This window comes from Spermophilus citellus, assembly GCF_964194105.1.
Source record: "Spermophilus citellus genome assembly, chromosome: 2".
NCBI classification, from domain to species: domain Eukaryota; kingdom Metazoa; phylum Chordata; class Mammalia; order Rodentia; family Sciuridae; genus Spermophilus; species Spermophilus citellus.
In genome coordinates, this window is record NC_138183.1 from 185,057,365 (window position 1) to 185,084,979 (window position 27,615).

Genomic DNA, 27,615 nt, shown 5'->3' on the forward strand with positions numbered 1-27,615 from the left:
TATGTTAAGCAGCATTTCCTAAATTGATTTTTTTTTTTTTTCATCTGTGAGATGTAAAAGCGAGAGTGTAACTAGGGAAACGGCTCCTTAGCTTGAATCCATCCTTTGTGGTCCTGTTCAAATGGTGCTTCCTCCCAAGGATGTCCTATCTACTTACAGAGATACAGAATCTTTTCCTTTTTTGAATTGTACTTCCTGCATCATTTAATTGCCTCCCTGTCTCTCCCTGTTCTTTGGATGTGTTTTGTCACTTCCTACCTCTTTCCTTTTGTGTCCTGCACAAAAGTGTTCAAGAAATGTTTTGCAGCCCTGCACTGTTCCCTTGGTGAGCCATCCTAGAGTCCAGAGGCTCTGACAGGGAGCCCAAGAGAGGTCTGGAGCCTGAGACTCTCACTGCTCAGGCACGTGGACAGATAGCCAGCTCTTGTGACATATGGCCCATGTAAGAGGCTGCTGCTGAAGGGCGGAACTAGAAAGCAAAAACAGGAGATGTAGAGAATGTGAATCAAATGTGCCTATTGTGTGCCTGTGGTAAGCACTGAATGCTGAAACTTAATCCTAACCTTTGAGTAGGTGATATTTTTCCGATTTTAGAGATGAAGAAGTAGAGCATCAGAAAGACCAAGTAGAAGTAAGTTCTTGGGCTTCAGTCAATCAATCAATCAATCAACTAAACTCAGCCATTTCCTCCCAAAGCCCCCATTTTATAGAGTGGAAAGTTCTGTAAAATAAATAATTATAAACACTGGAATAATTGCAGTAATGAAACTATGTTCAAGGTCTATGGGAGAATCAGATAGAAAAGCTATGTGTGGCAGGTGGGAGGAGAGAGGTAGAAGGTAGCAAATCCAGGAAAGGAGGAAGGCCGTGCCTAAGCAAGGTGGAGGAAACATTTGGGGGCAGAAGGGACTGAAACAAATATAAAAACAACAGCAACAACAGAAAACTAAAGCATAAGGGTAAGAAATACCGTGAGTAATTCAGTGTTACTGGGGCTTCAAGTGTGAGATGTGTAAGAAGTACAGCTGGAGAAGTTGAGAGGGGTTTGAAGATTTCTGGACTTGATTTCAAAAACTATGGAAAGCCACTGTAGGTTTTTTAACGGAAGACCGAACTGTCTAGCATGTGCCAACCTGTTGGAGAGTAAATCTGAGCTGGGTAGGGCCAGAGATGGGGCAGTCACCTGTAGTTCTCACAGGTTCTATAGGTGAGATAGGATGAAATCTGTCCCTGGGCTAGGGCAAGACAGGAGGAGAGAAGGGGCTGGTTTGATAAATATTTGGCAGGTATTAGGAAGCAGAGAGGAGTCAAATTCAACTCCCAGGCTTTATGTTTATGTGTCCCTCTTCTTTCACTAATTGACATTTCAAGTCTGCTTTTGTAGGTTTATGAACATTAATTGGGAGATAATGTTTTATGAAGAGATAGTGACATAAGATTCCTTTAAATATTGTTGACTTTAGAACATTTATAATATATCATACATATCAGAATTCTTATTTTCATAACTCTAGGAATAAATCTCTTAGGTAAAAGCAGTGGTTCCTAAACCAGGTTGTCACAGATCACCTGAGACTATTTATCCCCCAACGTGTAATTATGAAATATTTCAGGTCGGGGGGTATAGATGTGTGGCAGAGTGCTTGACTTCTATGCATGAGGTTTGAGCCCCTGCACCTCAAAAAATAAAAGAAAAAGAATTTTATTCATACTTAAAAATTGAGTAATAAAATGAACATCCAAATATTCAACAGCCTTTGAGTAGATGAGTTTTAACATTTTCACCTTATTTCTCAAGTGTGTGTGTGTGTGTGTGTGTGTGTGTGTATGTTTGTGTGTGTGTATGCTGAACCATTTGAAAGTCAGTTGTGGACATTTTTATACTTAATTCCAAATAAAGCATCTATCTTCCAAGAAATATTTGAGACAACAAAATTATTGTGTCTAATACAAAAACCAAACTGATCATCTACTATAAGACCATCTTCATCTTTATCTAGTTTTGTAACCAGGGAATGCTTTTACTTAGTTTATATTTTTGATTATTGATTACTAATGGAAGAACCTCTTTGTAATAGTCTAGGTTCTACTTCTGATTCCAGTTTTTCTTTTTTTACTTAAAAATTACAAAATAAATCATATTTATAAGAAACTTAAAGAGTGAAAACAGAGAAAGTAAACAATATCTAAATTAAAATAGAAAGCCTTTTCTCACTTATTAGAAGTTAACAAAACAGACTTCCTTAGAGTATCTAGGAAAGGGATGTAGCAATTTTATTTTTAAAAAACTCTTTAGGCTAGTTTTATGTAATTTACCAGGTATCATCGTTGGGAAGATTCTGGTGTGCTGTGAGGTGTAGCTACAATCATCATTTTACTTATGATCAAAAAAAGAAGTGCCTACAGTCTCTTGAACTGTGTGCTAGGGACTGTGGACAATCTACTGAAATATGTAAATTGTTATCAGTCTCCAAGAACATCTCATTGAAGAGATAAAATTGACATTTACAAAGTAATTAGAAGGAAGGGAATTAATATTTATGGAGCACTTATAATGTCCCAGGTACTGTGGCAGATTATTTACAAAAATATTTAAATCTCATAGTAAGTAGTCCTTAAGGTAGGTAATCTTATTCCCATTTTCTAGCTGAGGGAACCCAGGCTCAGAGAGTGACTTGCTCCAAGGTCATTAAATTTGTAAGAGATGGAACACAGCCATAATTTCAAATCAAATCCATCTGAATCTTTCTTTGAATCTCAAAGTGACAGTGGCCAACATTACATTAAATATCCTACTGAAAAGTATTCTTACTCTTACTCTGATATTTGAATCAGAATAGTTTTATAACCTAATATGATCGAAAGCTGTAACCTCATGTTATAAAGCTTCAGAAGAGAGGCCAGGAAGAATTTTGAGGGGGAGATGGTATCTCTGTTGCCCTGAAGGAAGTGGCAACCCAGGACAGGAAATGGGAAGCTAGGAAAAGAATGGCTTCGGAAAGGAGGCGGGTGGTTGTGCTGCCCTGTGGCAGAATAGAGGAGGCCTGGGGAGGAGGAGACCGAAGGCCATTTCCTAGGACATTCCCAGCCACTTGCCACCTGAGATAGCCAAGCATAGGGGAAAGAAACAAAATGATCATGTACTATAATTTTCATCTTCAGTTTTGCTGAATATAAGTACATAAATGGTATTTTAAAAATCATTTTAGTGCTTTATTAAGTACTGGAGAGTTTATTCCCTATAGTTTTATCACATATATTGCACTGTGATTTTTCTTAGTGTCCCATCCTCTCTTCAAACCCAATCTGAACATAGAAGGGCGACAATCGAGGGTCCTACCGCTAAGTAGTTACTAGCTGTAGGACCCCTGCCAGATGTGCAAACATAAGTGACATTTGAGAGAAAATGCAATAATAGAAGTCTGTATGAGGAACAGAGCTTGCTCACATAGAAGTGAGAAGGGGGTGTGTGTTTGCGTTGGCTCTCTCAAGTTCTCTGAAGATTCCTTCCAACTCTGTTCTGATTATCTTCAGAGCCTGGAGTGGGGATCTTTTGCAAATGCTGCTGTATATATTAAAGTTAATGATGTGACAGAAAGAGGATACACTTAGGAATCAAAACAGACCTGGATTAGTAAGTATTCCAGACACTTGCCTACCAATTTTGTTTTGTTTTTTTTTTTTAACCTCGGGTACAACCTCCATCTCTCTGCCATCATTAAATTTATCCTCACCACTGGATAATCCTCAGTAGTAAATACTCATGTACTAGTGTTTCTTACTAGGACAAACCAACTCCTCCAAATTCACAAATCTTTTCTAATTTCATTTCTATAAATATCGCAAAATAAATTCATTTTTTAATTTGCAAATCTGTTGACATTGTATCCACCTGTCACTAGCTCCTCCTTTCTCTGTTCCTTTTCTGATTAAAACTTATAAATTGTCTATGGTTTTGGCTTTGACTTTTTCCTCTCAAATAATTTCTCATTATCCTACCAGTACTGTCCTTGTCTCTGTCAACCATTGACCTTCAGTTGTCAAATCTAAGGTTACTTATCTGTTACTTATCTTCTCAGCAGCATTTGACAAAGCTGATCATTATTTTTGGTGACACTCTACTTTCCTGGGTCCCTTCCCACCTCTCTAGGCTCTGCTCAGCCTCTAATGGATGGGATACTCCAGGTTCTGAAGTGGGCCCCTCTCTTCTCTATTCACTCTCCATAGATATCCTCTCTTAATCCAGGGGCCTTAAATGACATCCATTTGCTAATGATTCAGTCTCTCTCTGGAGCCTCAGACTCATGTCCACATAGATGTCTAAGGAGGCATTTCAAGCTTAACACAGCCAAAAGAGGACCCTGAAGCAGCCTCCACTTCAGACTTCTGTTCTCCTAATCCCTGCCCCAGTAAGTGGTGCCATCAACCCCAACATACTTGGGCCCGAACACCAAGGCATTGCTTTTCATTTCCTTCTTTCTTCTCCATCCTCAGCTAGTCCTTCAGCAAGTTTTATCTTGTCTTCAAAACTTTTTCCAAATTTCTCTCTTGTTTCCTCATCACTACTAGCACCCTAGGCCCAGCCACACTGTCTCTCAACTAGACTACTTGCTGTAGACTTCTAACTAGTCTCCTTGCTTATACTTGTACTATTTCACAATACCCTCCTTTGTAGAGATATGAGAAATCTTTTTAAAATGTTAATTGGTTTGTGTCACATTTCTTAACACACCCCTCCCCTCTGTCCCATCCCACCCCATGGCCTCCTACTGCACTCAGAATGAAATCCAAACTCCTTGTGCTGGCTTTTCCTGATCTACGTGACCTGCCCCACATCAGTCTTTCTGCCCTCTCTTCCTTGATGATGCACTCAGCCTTGTGTCTCCTTTTGGTTCTTTGACCACGCCAAGTTCATTCTCACCAGAGGACCTTTGCACTAGCTGATCTTTCAGCCTGAGATGTTCTTCTAGTCTTTGCATGTGTGGCTTTCTTATTCAAATCTCATCTTAAATATAGCCACTTCAGAAAGGCCTTCTCTGACAACTCAGACTAAAATAATCCCTGCGTCCTATTTTCATTCTCTACCAGCACCTGTCACTATCTGATAGTTCTCTTGTTCACTTATGTATACTTACATTTCCCCAGGCATTTATTGCTGCTTTCTTATGCTGTATGGGAGGGGGGATCTTGTCTGCTTGTTCATCATCCTGTGCCCTGCTTCTGGGTCTGTGACTTGCACAGAGTAAATAAATGCATAGTATAAAGGTATAGCATGACTGAGAGTGTTCTTCTCATCTGCAAAATGGAAGCTAATTCTTACGTCTCATAATTGTGGAGGACTTACATTGTCTAATTTGATAATGCACATAGAGTAAATATGTCTGTGTCTAGCATATGTTGTTTAATAAGTAGAAACTATATTTATTTTTAAGTATTGTAGACTTTCAACAAAGATTTGTTCTCTTTCTTTTTTGCATTCTGGGTCCTCTATATTTTATATTTAAATAACTAGCACTCTTTTCCTTTTCCCAGTCAAATATGATTCTAGATTTTTTTTTCCAAAGAAGGTTTTAAAAAGCACTGTTTGACGAATAGTCAATATCAGCTAGGTTAAAACTATTTTTACTTCACTTCTGTTTCCCCTCACCCAGTACAAAGTCACTGCATTATAACAAGACTTAGCTTTCTCTTGGGAAATTATCATTTTCTTCTTCTCTTTGGATATATGGTCTTTGCCAGTTAACTCTCCTGTGGTGACAGTTTGGGGTGTTTGGGGATTTGATTTCCTAGTGTTCAGTTTCTCTGAAAAGCATCCCTAGTTTTACTGTGTACTAGTCAGTTTTTCTTTTGCATTTATTTAATAAACATTTATTTAGAGTCTGTTGAAGTGCCAGGCAATGGATATGCAGATAGGAACTCACAGGGACTCTGTCCTTAAGGCCTAGTGGATGAAACAGGATACATAAACCAAGGAGCATAATAAAGCTTCTATGAAGAATCTCTGAGGGACACAGGAGACACAAAGTGAGGAGCGACTAACTCACATGGTGAGAGTCTTCAGAGACCCCTTTCACACCAGTCAAGAAGAGGAGAGCCCTGTGAGTAAATGCGTGATGGGAGAAACCTATCTCAGTCTGCCCTCTGGGAGCTTGGCAGAGGTGATGGCACAAGGTCATGAAAAGCAAAGCTGGAGAGCATACAGGGGCTTGTCACAGGTGCTCTGTGCGCCCTGCTAGGGGATTTGAACTTTCTCCAACAGTAACAATCACAGCAGCAGCATCTAACACTGAGCACCTCTTATATGCCAGGCTCTCCTTTTTTGTGCTTCATGGTATTCCTTTCATCTACTTATGATCAAAAAAAGAAGTGCCCTCAAAGGTACAAGCTGTTAAAATCCCTGTGTGCAAATAAAGAATTGTAGGCTCCAAGAGGATCAAACTTGCCCAAGGTCTCACCCAGCTCCCAAAGGGCAGAGGTAGGATTCTGACTCAGTTTTACTCCAGAGTTCACCGTCTGAACCAGGGCACTGTGCTTCCTTTTTAGAGATGACTGTGGAAGCAGCTGGGAGCCACTGAGGAGATTTAAGTGCGGCAATGACACGATCAGATTAGTTCTTCAGAAAGGTTGCAGTGGAGTCACATTGCATCTTGAACAGAGGTTCATGTCTAAAAGCATCTAAAGCAACAAATGCCAAGTTCCATTTCTCTTGGACTTCTAAGGAGGTTAGCTCCCTTAGTGGTGGCAAACCATGTCATAGCTTTTCCAACACAACAGCTTTTCCTCTGTTCTTGGAACAGAAGGCAGAGTCCTTGGCAGACAGGCACGTAATAAATGAATAGTCGGTTTGTGTTGAAGAACCCTATTGTTTGAAAGCACTACAGATTCACATTTTTGCAGCCATGGAGCCCCTTCTTGGAGGCAATGCTCAGCTTTTCCTCACTTTCTTCAGGCCATTTTCATTTCACAGGCAGCAGAGCAGTGCATTGCTTAGGTAGTGTTTTCCCTATTCCCCCCATCCTTGTTTCTCTAGGAGTCCGCGTGGCACAGATGCATGTTAGGTCTGTGTGTGGCAATCTGCAGTGCCCTGGGCCACAGCATGGAGTAAGGACCCTGCAAGGGGGGAGCCAGAAGAGGTAAGGGGAGCAGGCTGAGCACAGCAGCTGCTGCCTGCTATGAGAGTTTGGCTTCAGTGAAGGACAGATGAACAGGAGAAACGAACATGAGAGATGGAAAGCAGGTTTGTTCCCTTTAACATTTTTCTGATCTGAAACTTATTACATCATTGTATCTTTCTGTTTTCAATGTCTAATAAAAATCCTTCCCAGTCAATCAACAAATATGTGAAAAAATGTTCAACATCTCTAGCTATTAAAGAAATGCAAATCAAAACTACTCTAAGATTTTTATCTCACTCCAGTTAGAAGGCAGCTATCAAGAATACAAACAGTAATAACTGTTGGCAAGGATGTGGGGGAAAAGGCACACTCATACACTGCTGGTGGGACTGCAAATTGGTGCAGTCAATATGGAAAGCAGTATGGAGATTCCTTGGAAATCTTGGAATGATCTAGCTATCCCACTCTTCAGTTTATACCCAAAGGACTTAAAAACAGCATACTACTGTGACACAGTCACATAAATGTTTATAGCAGCACAATTTACAATAACTAAGTTGTGGGACCAGCCTGGATGCCCTTCAGTAGATAAATGGATAAAGAAAATGTGAATATATACGCACAATGGAATATTACTCAGCATTAAAAGAGAATAAAATCATGGCATTTTCAGGTAAATGGATGGAGTTGGAGAATATTATGAATTATGAATATTATAAGTGAAGTAAGCCAATCCCCCCAAACAAATGCCATATGTTTTCCCTGATATGAGGATGCTGACTCATAATGGGGATGGGGGGGGACCTGGGGGGAGAAATGGAGCAACTTTAGATAGGGTAAGGGGGAGAGAGGGCAAGGGAGGGCGCCGGAGGTAGGAAAGATGCCAGAATGAGATGGACATCATTACCCCAAGTTCATGTATGAAGACACGAATGGTGTAACCAGAGACATGAAAAATTGTGCTCTATATGTGTACTACGAATTGAAATGCATTCTGCTGTCATGTATAACAAATTAGAATAAATAAATAAATTTTTAAAAATCCTCAATTTTCAACTACAGCAACTTTAGTGACACAGTACTCTGCAAGCTCTTGGCTTATGTTTACTGATATAACCTAAGGATCATCTATAATGTTAGGAACTTTGATAAGTCCATCTATTTCGTCACAAGAGCACATTATTTGTTCTTTGCTTAAAAACAGACATTATGTGGGCTGGGGTTGTGGCTCAGCAGTAGAGTGCTTGCCTAGCACGTGTGAGGCCCTGAGTTTGATCCTCAGCACCACATAAAAATAAATAAAATGGGGCTGGGATTGTGGCTCAGCGGTAGAGCCCTTGCATAGCACAGGTAGGACCCGGGTTCGATACTCAGCACCACATAAAAATAAAGGCATTGTGTTGTGTCCATCTACACCTAAAAAATAAATATTAAAAAAATAAATAAAATGAAGGTGTCGTGTCCAGCTACTATATATGTATAGTGTATATTTCTAAAAAATATGTATATTTCTAAAAATATATATATACACACACATATATATATATACACACACACATATATATATTTTTTTTCTAAAAAACTCAGACATTATGTGAGTTCTCTTGATGACCCTTAAAGCAAACCCCTGCTATGTCCTGATATAGGGCTCATGTTAAGTTACATCCTCAATCCAAGTTCTGTAATTTTTAAGATAGAAATGATTGTGAAACAACTTTAAAGAAAATATTAATATAATTACAATGATGATAAAAATGAAGCCAAACCACCCAGTACATAGGAAAAAGGAGGAACACATCAAAATGCTGACAGTGATTGTGTTCCTACTGGTAATCTATTTTCTCCTTTCCAAATTAAAAAAAATGTGTCTGTGGTACATGCAAAATGTTAAACATTTGTTAAAGAAAAATGAGGACAAAATTTAAAACATAAAAAGCTCCCTGGAATCCCATAATCCTTACACAGCATATGTTTTCACTTTTGAATTCCCTTGTTCATATATACACTGATTTTTCCATAGCTGCAGCCCTAACAAATGCAGTTTTGTGTATTCTTTTCATTTTACAGCCTATTGTCAACATTATTTCATATTTCTGCGTAGTTGTCATAATTGACATTTCTAATAGCTTCCCTGAATTCCATGGTGCGTATATTCTATGCTGAATTCGCCTCTCCCTCTTTGGACATTGAATTGCTTTCAATTCTTTAACTCTTTTAGATAAGATGTAATGAGAATTTTTGTACATTTAACATTTTGAGTTTCTTAATTTCTTTTCTTAAAGTGAATTCTCAACAGTGAATTCACTGCATGAAAAGTCTGAGCTCAGTTGTGGTTTTTGGTAAGTTCTACATTCTGGAAGGGCTGTTTGAATTTTCATGGTTACTAGTATGGTACATATGTACCTGCCCTGTATTTCTTTCATGGCTGTTGAGCATTTATTATATTTTAATAATGTGCTTTGTTTCTAAATAAGTCAAGTTTAGTGAATAAATTATGTTATTGAAAATTTAAAAAATATATGAATGTATAAATGAGGCAAGTTATTCACTCACAGTTCCCATCACTTGGAGGTAAGGATTTTTAAAAAATGTATTTCTTGGGGCTAGGGATATAGCTCAGTTGGTAGAGTGCTTGCCTTGCATGTATAAGGCCCTGGGTTCAATCCCAGCACTGATATATATATATATTTTTTTTTTCTTCCAAGCATTTATTTCATAATATTACATCATGTCGCTCAGTGGAGAGGCATGACTACTTATCTACATTTAGATGGAGGTTTTAGTCCTTCCTCTATCTTGGGGGTCTAGTCTGAGTTTTATCAGAATTAACTTTCTTGTGAATAAACACTTGTGCACATTTTGGAATCATTTTTGGGACAATTTCTAGAAGCAGGATTGCTGGGTCACTTTGTTAAGGCTTTTTATTTTTTCTTTAAGAATCACCTCAGGATTATTTATTTATTTATGTGGTGTTGGGGATTGAACCCAGGGCTTTGTGCATGCTAGGCAAACACTCTACCACTGAGCCATACTCCAATACCTTGTTAAGGCTTCTGATGAATTTTTAAAACTTGCCATTGCGAGAAGTTGTGCTCTTTATGTTTCACTTGTTTTTTTTTTTTTTTTTTTTTCACCTGTTAATGTTTGGATGCCATTCCTGCCTTCACTAGGTTATCAGTGGCCATTTATCGTTTATTTATCTTAAATGAAGTTTGGACCTCTGCTTTTTGGTCCCTGGGCATGTTGTTCCTAGGATAAGAATCCTAGAATTTATTTATTTATTTTATTGAGGCTCTCCCTCAGATTCCATCTGTTGGTAAATTTAACTCATCTGTATCTTCCACCCAGTTCTTAAACTGTGGCCTGCACATGTTTACATGAATTCTGGATTTCTTCAACTTTTTGAAATCTAGAACTCTTCGAAAAACAATTCCTATTTTTGCTTAAAAATTTTTCCATTCTCACTTATTTCTTCAATAAATAGTTGTTGAATTCTAGATTGAGGAATTTAGGGTTTAAAGATGACAGATAACTACAATGTGTAATGGGTGCTGGGGTTATTTTATTTACAGAGGGTAGTTGGAAACAGAGAAAGAAGACATTCATTCAGCGCTAGGGTTGTATTGTAGCTCAGTGGTAGAGCACTTGCCTACCATGTTTGAGGCACTAGGTTCCATCCTCAGCCCTACAGAAAAATAAATAAATAAAATAAAGACATTGTGTTCATCTACAACTAAAAAGAAAAAATAAAGAAGACCTTCATTCTACATGGTAGGATTTGGAAAAAATTATGGAGGAAAGGGCATCTGAGCTTCTGAAAAGATAAAAAGGAGTTTTTTAATAGGAGAAAGGATAGATTAGGGAGGGGGAAGAGCATGCGCAGAGCTCTACAAGCAAGAAAGGACATGGGGTGTTTGGAGAAAAGAGAAAAATCTATGTAATAGAGCTTACAGGATGTGGGGATTGGAGAAAGGTAAGTTGTGTTGGACTATAAAAAGCCTTATCAGGGAGCTGGGGTTGTGGCTCAGTGGTAGAGCGCTCGCCTAGCATGTGCGAGGCCCTGGGTTCGATCCTCAGCACCACATAAAAATAAATAAATAAAAATATTGTGTCCAACTTAAAAAAAAAGCCTTATCATACTAACCCTAAGGAATTTAAACTTCATCCTCAAGACTGAGAATCGTCAGATACTTTTGGGAAAACATTTGACCACAGAGAACCTGCTTAGAAGTCGTTAGTAGACTGGCTGGGTGAGAGCCAACGAAGGCCTGGGCCTTGTTGGTGCAGCAGGAACCGGTGGGGGCGGGTTAGAAGGGCATTCAAGCAATACTTCTGACAAAAAAATCTGCAGGCCTTGGCAACAGGTGGTTTAGAGCATGCACTGTGTGTGTGTGTGTGTGTGTGTGTGTGTGTGTATTGGAAGGCCATGTTGAGGAAGAATTTGTATCCTGCCTTTCCCACAGGAATTTGCCAGGATACAAACAAGATAATGCACAGGAAAGCCCTTAGTAAACTAGAAGTGCTCTGTTTTTTACATCTGTAGATGTAAAAACTTACTTATAGTGACAGTACCTATAAAATCCTACCTAACAGGGCTGTTTTAAGGATGAAATGAGCCAGTGTGTGTAAAGTCTGGGCTTTAGACAAATAGTCATTCTTTTGAATGTCCTAGGAACTGTCACAAACTTGGGAGAATTCCTGTATTTTATCTTCATCCATTTGGGTGCCAGAGCATGTAGACTCTTATGTTGCTTTGACTTTTTCTCCTACTTCCAATGGGAATGTATTTGAACAGCTGAGGGAAGCATCCAGTCTCACTGGACAGTCTTCCTGCTAGGAGGAGACACCTCTGTCCTTGATAGGCCTCTGGTTGCTGGGGCGAGGACCATCAGGGGAAATGCTTGAGCCCAGTTCTGGGTCTTGGCCCTGACCTCTGTCTGCCTGGCTAGGCTGCATTGTGTGCCCAGTCTGTGGGAGGAGACTGAGGAGGCTGATAAGGGGGCCCTTCTGGTCCAGCCAAACAGTCACAGAAAAGCTTCTGCAGAACAAAGATTAGACACAGGCCCTGATTTAGAGAACACAGATGGGAGGGCAGTGGGGCAAAACCCCAGAGTTCTTTACAGTGGTATTGTTATTGTTGAAGGAGGACCACAGAGGGAGCCTTGCCTGCTTGTGCAAAAGACGGAAGTTAGATTTGGAAGTACCATTTTTAGATCTGTTCAACAAACATATTTTGCAGACAGAAGCTCCCCAACTTGGAGAGGGATTAGCAAGTGGGAAGGGTATCCATTTTCCTTTCCCCAGGAAAGAAAATGCCAGTATTTCCAGGTGCATGCAAGTCTCTCTGACAAGCACCTGCTCCTAGGTGCTGTGGTACAAAACAAATTGGTTCTGCCTGGGGAACTGAGTGGGAGCCCAAGTGGGTCCTAAGCAGTAGCCCCCTTTTTAGGGCCAACTGTCTATGGGAAACCAAATCTGTGTGGTTTTCACTATGGCAAGTGAAAACACTGGATTTTTGCTTTGGTTAATGCTGATGAAATGCTGTTTCATAGGTTAATTTTCATCTTTCTTACATGTTTGTAATCCCAAATCTATTTTGTGTTTCTAGGAAGTATGAGAATATAAAAGACAATATATACCAAGAATAAAATAAAGTGTTTTATTGTCTTGATTTTTAAAAATAATATGGTATTATTATTTTTCATTTTTATTTCTTTGCATGTCTTAAAAATATTCTAAGGGCTGCTTTTGAGTTCCCTTGTCCTTATTTCCACCCCTAATCATGGCATGGATCCATGCTAGCCACCTACGATGGTTATGCCTGTGGTCTTTCATAGTAGGGATTTTTATTTGTGGACTTTATTTGTACTGGCAGCAGTCCTGCTTCAGAATCAGAGGACCTGTGTAGTTCATTGCTTTTGTGCCACTGGCCTAAGGCTATAGTTACTTTCTTGGTTTCAAATGCCTTCTCTGTGAAGTGGGAGAAAAAGACGGACTCCTCATGTTTACTCAGGAAGATTTTATGTCAAGGGCAGTGAGAGCAATTTCCAAGCTGTACAAATGTATTTTTAAATTAGTGTCACAAATAAACTATTGTTTGATCCATTGGTTTTGGTTTTTATATAATGGATACTTGGTTTTAAGGGATGTTGGTCTCCAAGAATGAATCTTCCTTTTAGGGAGCTGCTGTACTGCGGCATGCTTTAACAGAGAAAGCAGTGATATACACAATGAACTAGGAAAGGCAACACTGGAGTTTTGGTGGAACATTTTTTCCTTGGATCCAGGATCCAAGAGGGCAGACAAAGAGAAAGATAGAAACAGAGTTCCCCAAACTGATTTTTTACAAGGCCTTTCTTACTGTATTAGGAAAACTGTCTTCCTTTCAAGCACTACTGGATAGTGAATGGAAGGGTAGACTATAATTCAAGAGTTAGAGGTTCTCTTCTTTCCTAGAAAAAGCTAAATCTTACAGCCTTCCCAGGGGAAACCACTCTTGCTAGTTTTTTTGGTTTCATTCAAAAAATATCGTATGAATCAACAGATGTAGAATTATATGCTCTTACCCTTTTTCTATATTATACACACCCTGTTTCCATCTTGTTTCTTTCACATAATACACCTTGCACACATCCAAAGCAGACTGTGTGGCCCATTGACATATATGCCATAATTTATTGTTGCCATAATCCTTCTTTTTCTTTTTTTTTGCGGAGGGACTTCTAGGTTGATTTTTATAACTGTAGTTACAAATGCAGAACATCCTACTACATGTTCCTTTGTTCACATGTAGGTATGAGTATCAGTGTATCAATGAGTATGAATATATGCTAGATTACTAGAAGTGCATTGCTGGAGCAAGGGTTTGTTGCATCATATTTGAGTTGTCTTCTACCAGTAGTACACAAATGCCTCATTTCTCTGTATCTCGGTACAGAATGAAGTTTGCCCCAATTTGAGATGAAAAATGTCCTTTCTTTTTTTATTTAATTGATTTTATTTTTTAAATACATGACAGTGGAATGCATTATGATTTTTATTACACATATATACCACAATTTTTCATATCTCTGTATATAAAGTAGGTTAACACCCAATTTGTGTCTTCATACATGTATATTGGATAATGATATCCATCTCATTCCACCATCCTTTGCTAATCCCCTGTCTCCTCCCTTACCCTCCCACCCCTCTTCCCTATCTAGAATTCATCTATTCTTGCCATGCTTCCCCTCCCTACCCCACTATGAGTCAGCCTCCTTATATCAGAGAAAACATTCAACATTTTTTGGGGGGGATTATCTGACTTCACTTAGCATTATCTTCTCCAATGTCATCCATTTACCTACAAATGCCATGATTTTATTCTCTTTTATTGTTGAGTAAAATTCCATTGTATATATATGCCACTTTTTTTTTTTATCCATTCATCCACTAAAGGGCATCTAGGTTGGCTCCACAGTTCAGCTATTGTGAATTGTGCTGCTATAAACATTGATGTGGCTGTGTCCCTGTAGTATGCTGTTTTTAAGTATTTGGGTATAGTCTGAAGAGAGGGAGAGCTGGGTCAAATAGTGGTTCCATTCCCAGATTTCTAAGGAATCTCCATACTGCTTTCCATATTGACTGCACCAATTTGCAGTCCTACCAGCGATATATGAGTGTACCTTTTTCCCCACGTCCTCGCCAATACTTATTGTTGTTTGTCTTCATAATAGTTGCCATTCTGACTGGAGTGAGATGATATCTTAGAATAGTTTTGATTTGCATTTCTCTGATTGCTAGAGATGATGAGCATTTTTTCATATATTTGTTGATTGTATATCCTCTTCTGATAAGTGTCTTTTCAGGTCCTTGGCCCATTTGTTGATTGGGTTATTTGTTTTTCCGGTGCTTAGCTTTTTGAGTTCTTTATATACTCTAGAGATTAGTGCTCTATCTGATGTGTGAAGGGTAAAAATTTGCTCCCAGGATGTAGGCTCTCTGTTTCTTCTGCTGAGAAGAAACTTTTTAGTTTGATTCTATCCCATTTATTGATTATTTTAATTATAATTTATAGCTCAAAAATTAGTTTGCAGTTACTAATGTGTGAGGCTGATCTTTTTTTTTTTTTTTAAGTTCTGTTTTATTTCTTGTGAACTTTCTGCTCATGTCCTTAGTCCATTTTTCTATTGGGTTATTGTTTTTTATTTATAGGAATTCTTTATGCAATTAATGGAATTAGACTTAAATACATGTGTTACAGATATTTTAGTTCATTTTTACTGTTTTGCAGAATTATTTTAAAATTAGTAAAATTAATCATTTATTTTGCAATTTAGACTTGATTTTAAGTAATTCCCCACTTCAAGATTTTATACACACACATGCACACATTTTTTTCTAGTATTTCCATACTTTCAGTTTTTTAAAAAATATTTATTTTTTAGTTGTACACAACACCCTTATTTTGTTTATTTATTTTTATGTGGTGCTGAGGATCAAACCCAGGGCCTCACACGTGCAAGGTGAGTGCTCTACCCCTGAGCCACAACCCCAGCCCCAATTTTTCATTTATTTATTTATTTATTTGGTGCTAAGGATCCAACCCAGGGCCTCACACATACTTGTCGAGTGCCTACTGCTGAACCACAACCCCAGCCCCATGCTTTCAGTTTTTAAAGATTCAAACCTTGAATCTATTTAGAGTTTATTTTAGTATAAAGAGGGATACCTAATTCCAAATTAACTTCTTTTCAGAAAGACCTAGGTTTGGAATCAAGGCACTTTCTACTCATGAGCTGTATGATTCTGAATAAATTTACCTCTTTGAACCTCAATTTCTTCACTTATATAATGTGAATATTAATAATGCCTGTCTAAAGGGCTAGAGCAAGGATTACATAAGATGATATATGAAAAACATTTAGCATTGTTTCTGGCCCCCTGTGTGTTCAAATCTTGGTCCAAGGTCCTAGGAACATGGGAAAATGGTATGTTCTAGAAAAGAGAAGTTCTGGGTGGCCAGGATTGTCACCTTGCATCTCACTTGTGTGTGACTTAAGGTGAGTCACTTCATTACCTAATCCCCGTTTCCTTACCTGTATAGTGAATAAGAAGTAGTTCATGAAGTTGTTGGGATATCCATATTAGAGCATGCATGTGAAAGCATTTGTAAACTATAAAGAGCCATGTAACAAAATGTTGGGAGTTTATAGCCTGGTGAATGAGGAGCAGCCATGGCGCAGGTGGGTATTTGACATCCATGGCCAAGGAGAATAATTAACTTGCAATAACATGAAATTAGCAGCTGATGTAAAGCAAGTGAGCTTGAAGCAGTTGATTATAGTAATGGTTAGTAATTGCCTCCTCGTAATTAAGCAATAATGAGCTTCCTGGGACAGAACCTCGTTAGAGTGAAAGATGGATCAAATGCTTTCAATTCAATGTATACTAATTGAACACAGCAATGGAGTAAGCAGAGATGAGTGTCTTATTGGCACCTTTAAGGACGGTAGGGGGTAAGATAGACATGCAGGGCACAGTCCCCTTCACCAGGCAGATGCGCATGCTGAACGTAGTCGGAGGAAGGTCCAGAGTGCTCTAGAATTGTCAAGGATGGAGCAGCTTACTGTATACTGGTCTCAACCCAGCCCCTGAAGTCTGGCTCAGATTCTAAGGAAGTCCAGCCTAGTATTGCCTTCTAGAAATTTTGCTTATTGTCCTTTGTTATTCCTGTTTGCTTCTCTTTTAGATTGGTAGAGATATCTTGTTTCTCATGCCCTATTCGTCTCCTTTCACAGTTCTGTATGGGAGTGGTGTGTATTTATGGCCTCTGTTTCTGCTATGACCTAGCTAATCAATTTCCCTGGGTAGGGTTTCCAAATAAAATATAGGCTGCCTAATTAATTTTGAATTTCAAATAAACAACATTGTGTGTATGTGTGTGTGTGTGTGTGTGTGTGTGTGTGTGTAGGTCTTATGTAATATTTGGATCACACTGATATCTTTTTTCCTTTTTTCTTTCTTTCTCTCTCTCTTTTTTTTTGGTACTAGGGATTGAACCTAGGGGTGCTTAACCACTGAGCCACATCTCCAGCCCTTTTTAAATATTTTATTTAGAGACAGGGACTCTGCTGAGTTGCTTGGAGCCTAGCTAAGTTACTGAGGCTGACTTTGATCTTGCGATACTTCTGCCTCAACCTTTTGAGCCTGGAATTACAGGCATGCACCACTGTGCCTGGCTACACTTATATCTTAAAAAGTCATTCATTTATCTCATTCAACATATTGAATAAACATATTCAAATTTACTTATTACTATCTGAAACTGAAACTTAAGTGATGTCTTGACTTTCTTTGGCAACCCAGCCTGGGCAGCCCTGATTTTAAGTAATACAAAATAGCATTTAACACATTCATGTGTCATACAACCCTATATAGCAAGGGATATTGAAAGGCATTACATGAGAAAAGAATTCTCAGCTAAAATCATATTTTGTAAATATGAACTAAACAAAGCCAGTTTCCTTCATGATGAGAATTTTCACAACATTTTATTTTTTGTTGAAAATTTGCTTTTTTAAAAATCTTTTTGGATATACCAAACACAGTGTATTGTGACACATATAAATGGAGTATAAGTTATTCTAATTGTGATCCAGAACATTTTAAATCTTCAGGATTGGATTATAGTATTTAGCATTCCTCAAAGTTATGTCACTGTGAAGTCATCTTCCACAAACCCTCCCTTCTTGAGTAGTTAGGGTTATAGAAGCAGATGTTGAAAGAATGCTGAGGGTGTCTGATAATGAGTTCTATTTTGCAGACTGATTTGGGGTTTTGGAAAACACAAAATTTGTATAGAATATAAAAAAAACTTTACATGATGCTATGATGCTGGTTTTGTTTTTTAAATCTAAAAATTTATAATAAAATATACGTGCTTATAAGGGTATATAAATAAAGAAACTAGAAGGATGTACAGCAAAATGTTGTTATTTATACCCAGGAGGAAGTATGGGTAGGGAAAGATTATGGATGGTTTCATTTTTCTTTATATTTGTCTATATTTTCTACAGTTGGTAAAGATGACTTGACAGAAGGACTAAAATATTTTTATTCTGTTTTTTTTTTTTTTTGCTGTTGTTTTATTTTATTTTTTTTTTTTATTGATTATTTATCGCATTACATAGTTCATGATATATCATCTTTCATACATTAGACTCAAATTTTTATTCTGTTTTTTAAAGGGACATTTTCCATATATTATTTGCCTCTCAAACAACTCAGTAATATATGTTTTAATGTTTATTTTATTTATTTTTTAAAATAGTTACTTTTTAGTTGTAGATGGACACAATACTTTTATTTTATTTTAATATGGTACTGAGGTTTGAACCCAGTGCCTCACATATGGTAGGCCAGCACTCTACCACTGAGCCACAATCCCAGTCCCGGTTCTAATGTTTATTATCTCCATTTTATGAATATGAAAACTTTTCTCTAGCAGATGCAGGCCTCCTGGTTTCATCTTTGTAGCCTCAATGGTGTGCAAGAACAGTGCCACATACTGTCATGGGAAGGGCCCATAGTACCTGTGTGTCAACATTCTCCATTTACAGACCAAGTGAAAGTTCTAGAAGGGAAAAGAATGTGCCTGAGACACACAGTTTTTGAACCAGGGACAAGTGTTCACAATGTTTTGGGGGTAAAGTCTGGGGTTAGAGGTGGGAGGAGGGGACCTGGCTGCTGACTTATGCTGAGTCCCAGAGGGCAAGGGGGAAATACGTAGATGTACAACAGTGAATGTAGTCATTTTTAAAAACTGGTTTATGTTACCAAATTTATATTGCTTAGAATGGTTTTCTTCCTTTTAAGCTTTTCATACTAATATTCATTTCCTGTTATCGTCTTGAAGTTAATTTTTTCTTTTCCTTATTTTTTTTTTCCTTTTTGAATCTCATGCATATATCCATTTATTTAGAACTATGGTGGTGATTATATTTGAGATTTTACCTGTTCATCTGAGTGGTGTTCCTGTTTATTCCTCTGTACCTGGTACTTAATTACACAGATGATTGGTGACTAAATTGTGGGAGTGGCATTCAAGGGAAGTCTAACTCTAGTTCCTATGGGAGACCTGGACTGCCCGGCACAGTGAGGAGCATCATGTGATGTGAAACCAGTGTGCATCCCCATCAATGTAGGAGTGATGCTTTCAGAGCTGGGGGATTTCTAGAATCCTGCAGTTCAAAGGAGCCTGGGGATCAGTTCAACTGAGCCTCCAGCCCCAATGACCGATATAGTGATATTGTCAATCACAAGACAGGAGGCAGCAGTATTCTGTTTGAGAAGCAGTAAAGCTCTGGAGTCAGATGGACTTGGGTTTGTATCTATCCTAACACTAATTAGCTATATCTAGGATAATCTCTCTGTATACCAGTTTCCTCTGTAGTAAATTAGTGATTATAAAAAGATTACCTACAAATCAAGAATCAATAAATGATTGATTAAAAAGTTTCTTCTCAGCACATAAAACAATCAGTGAGGTGAATAGAGAGCCTACAGTTTGGGAGCAAGTTTTTACCCCTCACACATCAGAGCACTAATCTCTAGGGTGTATAAAGAACTCAAAAAGCTAAACACCAAAAAACAAATAACCCAATCAATAAATGGGCCAAAGACCTGAACACATACTTCTCAGAAGATGATATACAATCAATCAACAAATATATGAAAATGTTCATCATCTCTAGCAATTAGAGAAATCAAAACTATTCTAAGATTTCATCTCACTCCAGTCAGAATGGCAGCTATTAAGAATACAAACAACAGTAAGTGTTGGTGAGGATGTGGGGAAAAGGGCACACTCATAAATGGCTGGTGGGACTGCAAATTGGTACAGCCAATGTGGAAAGCAGTATGAAGATTCCTTGGAAAACTGGAAATGGAACCACCATTTGACCCAGCTATCCCTCTCCTCGGTCTATACCTAAAGGACTTAAAAACAGCATACTACAGGGACACAGCCACATCAACATTTATAGCCACAATTCACAACAGCTAAATTGTGGAACCAACCTAGATGCCCTTCAATAGATGAATGGATAAATAAAATGTGGTATATATGCACAATGGAATATTACTCAGCAATAAAAGAGAATAAAATCATGGCATTTGCAGGTAAATGGATGGAGTTGGAGAATATAATGCTAAGTGAAGTTAGCCAATCACAAAAAACCAAATGCCAAATGTTTTCTCTAATATAAGGAGGCTGACTCATAAGTGGGGTAGGGAAGGGGGTCATGGGAGGAAGAGAGGAACTCTAGATAGGGCAGAGGGGTGGGAGGGGAAGGGAGGGGCATGGGACTAGAAATGATGGTGGAATGAGATGGACATCATTATCCAAAGTACATGTATGAAGACACAAATGTTGTGAATATACTTTGTATACAACCAGAGATATGAAAAATTGTGCTCTATATGTGTAGTATGAATTGTAGTGCATTCTGCTGTCCTGTATAACAAATTAGAATAAAAAAATTTTAAAAAGATTACCTACATCATAGAGTTGTGAGGATTAAATGCATAACTACATGTGACACAGTACCTGGTACATAATAAGCTTTGAATAAGTGTTAGCTATTATTGTTATTATTGACAGTAACAGAATGGGAAATCCCCAGAATAATGCTTGGCAGAAGACCATCTCATAATGTGCTTGATTGACCCTCACTTGGCATTCCTAAATGTGAGACAAGGTATGACTTTTGTTGTCAGTTTAGGGTTGGTTATAACTAGTTTACTTCTGAATGGGTATCTCCCCACCTCTTGGATACTTTCTCATCACAAAGTGATTCCATGATGCCTGGGCTGTTATGTTATGGACTACACAGAAAGGCTTACTCAAAGCTTGGTTTTTCCAGAGAATCTATGAACATTTCATTCAGATGTGTTTTCTTTCTTTCTTTTTTAAAGTTTCTTCTTCCCTTTATTTAGAATATTTGTCTTTTTTTTTTTTTTTTTGGTACAGAGGATTGAACCCAGTAATATTCTACCTCTAAACTACATTCCAAACCTTTTTATTTTTTATTTTGAGACAATATTTTGCTAAGCAGCCAAGGCTGGCATTGAACTTGTTATCCTCCTACTTCAGCTTCCGAAGTAGCTGGGATTACAGGCATGCAGCACTGTACCCAGCTAAGATGATTTTTTTTTAAAGAGAAGAGTGATAGAGGGAGAGAGAGAGAGAGAGAATTTTTTTTTAATATTTATTTTTTAGTTCTCGGCGGACACAACATCGTTGTTTGTCTGTGGTGCTGAGGATCGAACCCGGGCCGCACGCATGCCAGACCAGCGAGCTACCGCTTGAGCCACATCCCCAGCCCAAGATGATTGTTTTTTTAAGAGAAGTTTTTGTTGTTGTTCTAATTAGTTATATATGACTGTAGAATGCATTTTGACACATCATACATAAATGGAGTGAGTACAACTTCTCACTCTTCTAGTTGTACAGGATGTAGAATCACACCAGTCGTGTAATCATATAGTCACATGTTTTCTGTTAGAAACAGAACATTAATCAAAGCAGGTAATCTGGAGTTTACAGTCCAGCTTAAGCCTGCAGTTTTAAACTCACAACCATTTTCTTCAGAGGTTCATTTAAAAAATACTTGGGCTGGGAGTATAGCTCAGTGGTAGAACACATGATTAGCATGCATGAGCCTCTGGGTTCAGTCCCCAGCTCCAAAAACAAAAAAACCCAAACTGAAACATATTCAACAAAGCATAAAAGTAAGTTTCTTTTAGAAAGGGGAAGTGTCTTTTTTTCTGTGGTTTGCTCCAGGTGGTAACCACATGACACAGCATCGACAGAGCCCCTCTTTCTTCTCTTCATAAAGATACATAGTTTGGGCACTGATAACTTTCTCTTAGGAGCACTGTTTCTGAGTTCTTTATTTTTGGAATTCTCTGTATTTCTTACTTTGTTCTTTTGACATCAGGCAAAGATGTAGAAATAAATGTGCATCAAACAAGCAAAGCACAGGAAAATAATGCAGTTCAGTCCTGTGTTTCCTGTTTCCCATTTGCTCATGGGAGCAGTGAGTCCTGGTCCACACAGCTTCATCTTCCTGCTAACCTTGCATATCCTTTTTATTTTCTTTTTACTTTTAACAGTGAGTTTTAACTGACATCTCACATCCCTGAAATTTATCAGGAATTTGACTTTGTTTCTTACTTAAACTATTATAATGTGGTAGAATTTTGGGTCTGAAGCTGGAGGGAAGGAGAAAAGGGAAATCACATTTATAAAAATGCTTGTCCTCCCTCATTCAATTCATCACATCTTTCTTGAGGTCTTACTCTAAGCCAGGTATAGTGAGAGGCACTATCTAGTGGTTCAAAGATGTAGGTGCTGGAGCCAGTTGTCTGGGTTCGAATCTCAACCCTACTAGTTAGCATCTGTGGAACCTCAGTGCCTTCTTATTTCATTCGCTTGTGCTGTAATTTAGGAATGTCAAGTGTCTACCCCATAGTTGTGATATTAGATGACTTTATATCTAGTGAGATGCTGCTGCTGCTGCTGCTGCTGATGATGATGATGATAATAGGTTGGGATCAGGGTGCAGTCTGCTTCATTACCCTCATGCTGCACAGTCACGAATGTGTCAGTAGTACTGAGGTGCTTATGGATGGGGATGAAATATGAGACAAGCAGTTAATAGTAAAGTGTGGTGGGTATTATCATAGGAGATGAAGAGGGTGTCAGGAGAACCTTCATACGGGGCCCAAGCTGCTCCCTGTCAAGTTAGAGAAGTAACTAGAGAAAAGGATGTTTCAGCTGAGACCTAAAGGGGAAGTAAAAGTTATCTGGACTAGGTGAGGGGATGGGAAATTAGGTCATGTGTTCTGGGCAGATGTATGTGTGAACATCTGAAGAGAAAATCAATCCCACAGTATTTAGGGAAGAGAAGAAATCCAGTGAGCTTCAAGTGTGGGTTATAAGGAGGCTGGTGAGAGATGAGGCCGGCAGTGAAGGAGGAAACCAGCTGATGGAAAACTTGTGAGTCAAGAGAAGGAGTTTGGATGACTAAGGGCCTGGTCCTGTCCTTGAGGTTTCCATTCATTTCTTCACGCATCACTATTCTGTTATAAGTGATTGATATAAGCTTCATTTTGTTAATAGGGAAGTTGAAGCTCTGGAAAATTGTCACTTAGAAAGCAGCACAGGCAGGATTTGAACCTGGGTCTCTTCAGCTCCAAAGTTTTTTTGATGACACACATGCTCTTGGAACTTGAAGTCTGGTTGTTTTATGATTTCGGGCCCCCTTGGTTTTCCTTAATCTCAGTTTGCTCAGGTAATATACCTTAACACTGTATATTACCTGAGAATTCAGTCTCTGGACTGTAGAAACAAATGGAAATATACATAAAGGGCCACATAGTGCCAGACATATGGCCAGCACAAAACACTGCTTATGGACCCAGATTCTTACACCAAGAAAGATTTTCCTCCACAATTTAAGTGAACTGAGAACCCTATGAGCGGCCACCTGGGTGTTGGCTTGGTTGCCAGCCATCTTATCAAGAGCTAGTTAAGTCCACTGGATACCACATTTGTATGCAGCGGATTTACTTCCCTAGCAATATTTGACAGGTTCAACCCCTGGGGCTCTTTTCTCTGCCTGCAGCCATTTGAGCTTTAGTTCCTGGTAGGAGTGACCTTGAGGCTTCTCTAACTCTCTCAAGCACCCCAGGGGCTCATTGTCTATCCTTTGCCTCTCTAGAGTCTACTGGACCTATTCTATGATTTATTTAACTTTTTTGTTGTTAACTTTCCTTGGTTGTTTTTGAGGTGGCTCACCTCCCAGGTGATAGAGTACTATAGAAACACTTAATAAGTAACTTGCTTTCACCAGGATAGGGTACCAAGGCTCTTTCAGAGGTTGTTTTTAAAATCTTCAAAAAATGTCCTCTCAAGTAGACAGTTTACAGTATTCTTTTCAGCACAGTTGGAGAAACTAAGGCCTATACTTAAACAATATGCCCATTATTTTTTCCTTCTATAGAGTAAAAATTTATGAAGGGTAACTGGGTCCCAGAGGGTGGGAATATAGAATTGAAAGACATAATCACTTCCCTCAAGGATGAGACAGATATTTGAATAACTGTGTATAGGAAGTGAAGTCTTGGGACAGAAGATTGGTGGAAATGGTTTGCCTTATTTAAGTAAGATTAGTAAAAAATTCAGAGAGAAATAGCTATTTGCATTGGGCCTTGAAGGGCTTCATAATGTTGAAGGGAAGGCATCCCGACAGGGGAAACTCATAAATGCCAAAGCCCAGAAGAATGAAAAGATAGGCACTTCAGGGTCCCTTTAGCATCTGTGTGGTTGGAGAAAGTATATAGGAATGAGGTGGGGATCGGAGGACAAGATGACTATAACTTCCACTGGTAAGACCCCCAGGACTTGAAGGAGACCAAAAGGGTCCTTCACAGTTATAGTCCCTTCAGTCTCCTAGCTGCTAGTCCTTTTTTCCAGAGCCATGCACAATACATAAACATCCTTAAAGTTCTGGATGGACTCTCCTTTGTCCCTGTTTCTCTGCACCACTCCCTACTTGCCTGGTGATGTTTCTCTTATACTGAAAGAAAATGGATCTTATCACTGAGGACTTGTGACCTGACTGCTTGGAGGAATAAAGGTTACCAGGTGAAAGGACATCTGTCATTACTTTCTGTGGCATGACGTAGCTGGGAGGAATGAAGTCTATCTGTGACTAGACACCTGTGTTCCTCTCTCATTGGCAGGGTCACCAGAGGGGAACATTAAATGGCTCTTCAAATGAGTCAGATTTCTTATTCCTGAGGAGAAGGGGCTGGTGCACCTTGGGTTCTCTGGGCCTTTCTCACTCTTGCCTGTATTTGCCTTGCAGCTGTGTAAATGAGTATGGAAGATTATGATTTCCTGTTCAAAATTGTTTTAATTGGCAACGCTGGTGTGGGGAAGACGTGCCTAGTCCGACGGTTCACTCAGGTAAGAGCACTCAGAAGCCCAGAGTGGGTTTTATCTGTCTAGCCTGCCTTAGAGGAATCTTATGGATTGGGTGCCTGGTCCCAGGGCCAGCCTCTAGGCTGTGCATTCTTAACACACCCTTTGAAAGTGGTATCAGTTTTGTAGCCTAGGCTTTTTCTAAATCCCCTAAAGGGAGCTTGGCTGTGGGGGTCAATACCAACTCTCCCACACCTCTTTTTGTTTCCTTATATGAAAGGAGCAAGTGGTTTTGTTTTCAGTATGAAGTTTCAAAATTTATTGGATAAAAAATAGATTAGTTCTTAATAATCCAAAGGTGGAAATAAATTAATGCAAATTAAACCTCAAACTCCCTGCCTATGCCTCATTTCCTCCCAAGAAACTGCGTGAATCATTTTGGTTTAGAACCAAATATGCTGATTTTTCTAAACCTCATAAATGGGGATGAGAACAGTGAAGAACTCTCTGAACTGAATGTCCTTTCTGGTTTGAAGCCTTATCATATGACCTAAGTACAAGTTTCCTTTGGGGCTGCCTTCTTGAAACTCACTAGCCAAGATTAGATTCTGTTTTAAATTTGAAAATCAGAAATCATTCTAAAGTTGGCCTTTTGTGTTTTCCTATGAAAAGGAGAATGAAGCCTTTTTCTGGGCTATCATGCATTCAGCTTGTATTTTGCTAAAGTACACATTGGGAAAGTTAAGACTAGCTCCTCTAAAGTCTAGGGCAACATGGTGCCATGGAAAGAGCACTGCTCGTGCTGAAACACAGGTCCTTGTCCTAGTTCCTCCCCTTCCCAGGTCTCCCAGCTCTACATGAGGGAGCCCAATGAACTCTAAGGCCCCTTTTAGCTCTGAAGTCTGTGGAAAACTGGAGAGGCAGATTGGATAACACAAACAGCTTTATGGCTCAGAGTCACTTTGGAAATGTCAGGGTTTTTCCCATGATAAGAAACACAGAAAATAACTCATGCTTTTTACTAAGCCTTGGCCTGGTGAAATCAAAAGCAAAAAGCTAACAGGCATCTGGGGCTCAGTTAACCACCTTGGAGATACATTGAAACTCCAACTGGTTTTACATCTGTCTAACATTAGTAATCTTTTCTGCTTTTAAGAGAAGAACAAGACTGTGGAACTGCAAAGATACAGATAAATTTTCAATCCCTTTATCAAAAGTTCCCTTGACCTTGTTTCATTACTGAAAGGTCAGAGATTCATTTCAGTCCTCTCATTTTACAGATGAAAACCTTAGATGTAGAGGGAGTGAATGACATGCTTATGATCTCACATCATACTAGTGACAAGAATGGGATTAGAATTTGGGTCTCTTAGTTCTCAGCCTGATATTTCTATGTCCTGTGGGTTCTAACCTCTGAGATCATTCTCTTTAAAAACACAAACCCTATCATTGAAGGTGAAAATGCTTTCCTTCTTGTACAACAATTTTTACCAACAAGCACATTTTTCTTTTCTGTCTACTTATTATCCTCCCAGTCCCTCAACTACCCCCAAAGTTCATATTTCATAGACAAGCTTGTTTGTTATTTAGTAAGCAGTTAAAATGAATTGGATTCAGCTGTTTTTGAGACATGAAGGGTTAGGAAACAAAGTGGTGGGGAAAAGCACTGGGAAGGATTTATATTTTTGGCATTTGTTAGGCTGCAAAACAGCTGGAGCTATAAACTTGAAGCTTTGGCAACCTTGTATCTGAGCCAAGCTAAAGTAGAAGAAAATTGATTCAATATTTGTAAGTAAAGTTATGAATGTTTATATTTACATTTTTTGCAGAAATGCAATGGAACATTTTCTTTTGGTTTGAAGCTCAGCCTTTTAAGTTCAAACTTTAATTAAGGAGCTCTTGTCAGGAAATGGACTTAATTAGAGATTCCCCAGTCTTAGATGTCAGAGCTAATAAAGTCCATTTTGCTTTAATTTCTGGACATTCTAGAATATGGATGAATAAGGGGGGAGAGACTAGGTATAGAGTTCTTTCCTGATAGAATTCCTTGCTACCCACAACTTCCTCTCTAAGCTTACAGGAAATATTATACAATAGTAAATTACATTATGTATGTAATTTTGCTAATATCCTATCCTCGGGAAACTGCTATATTTCCAGTTTGAGGTAAAGCTCATCAGATTCAAGGCCCAGAGACGGAGGGTGGTTAGTCTGAGGTCACCTGGAGATCCTAAGTCTGCTGCCTCCTGGTTTAATGGTTTATATCTTTCCCATCCCCATTCCCCTTCCTTTCATTCCCCTTTGTCTAATGCAATGAATTTCTAGTCTTCTCCCCCGCCTTATTGTATGTTAGCATCCGTATATCAGAAAGAACATTTGGCCTTGGTTTTTTGGGATTGGCTTATTTCACTTTGCAAGATAGTCTCCACTTCTATCTATTTACTATAATTTCATTCTTCTTTATGACTAACTAATGTTCAGTTATATATATATATATATATATATACACACACACACACACACACA

The 27,615-nt window shown here is 38.7% G+C and overlaps 1 protein-coding gene across 2 annotated transcripts in view; it reads left to right on the forward strand.

Moving 5' to 3' along the window:
- RAB30 (RAB30, member RAS oncogene family) overlaps positions 1–27,615 on the forward strand; it is an 84,518-nt gene that overhangs the window by 37,374 nt on the left and 19,529 nt on the right. For both annotated transcript variants that reach the window (XM_081281062.1, XM_081281061.1), the window contains one exon: positions 25,034–25,134. In XM_081281062.1, coding sequence (XP_081137188.1) covers positions 25,042–25,134 — 93 coding nt within the window. In that variant the 5' untranslated portion in view covers positions 25,034–25,041. The remainder of the gene's footprint in view (positions 1–25,033; positions 25,135–27,615) is intronic.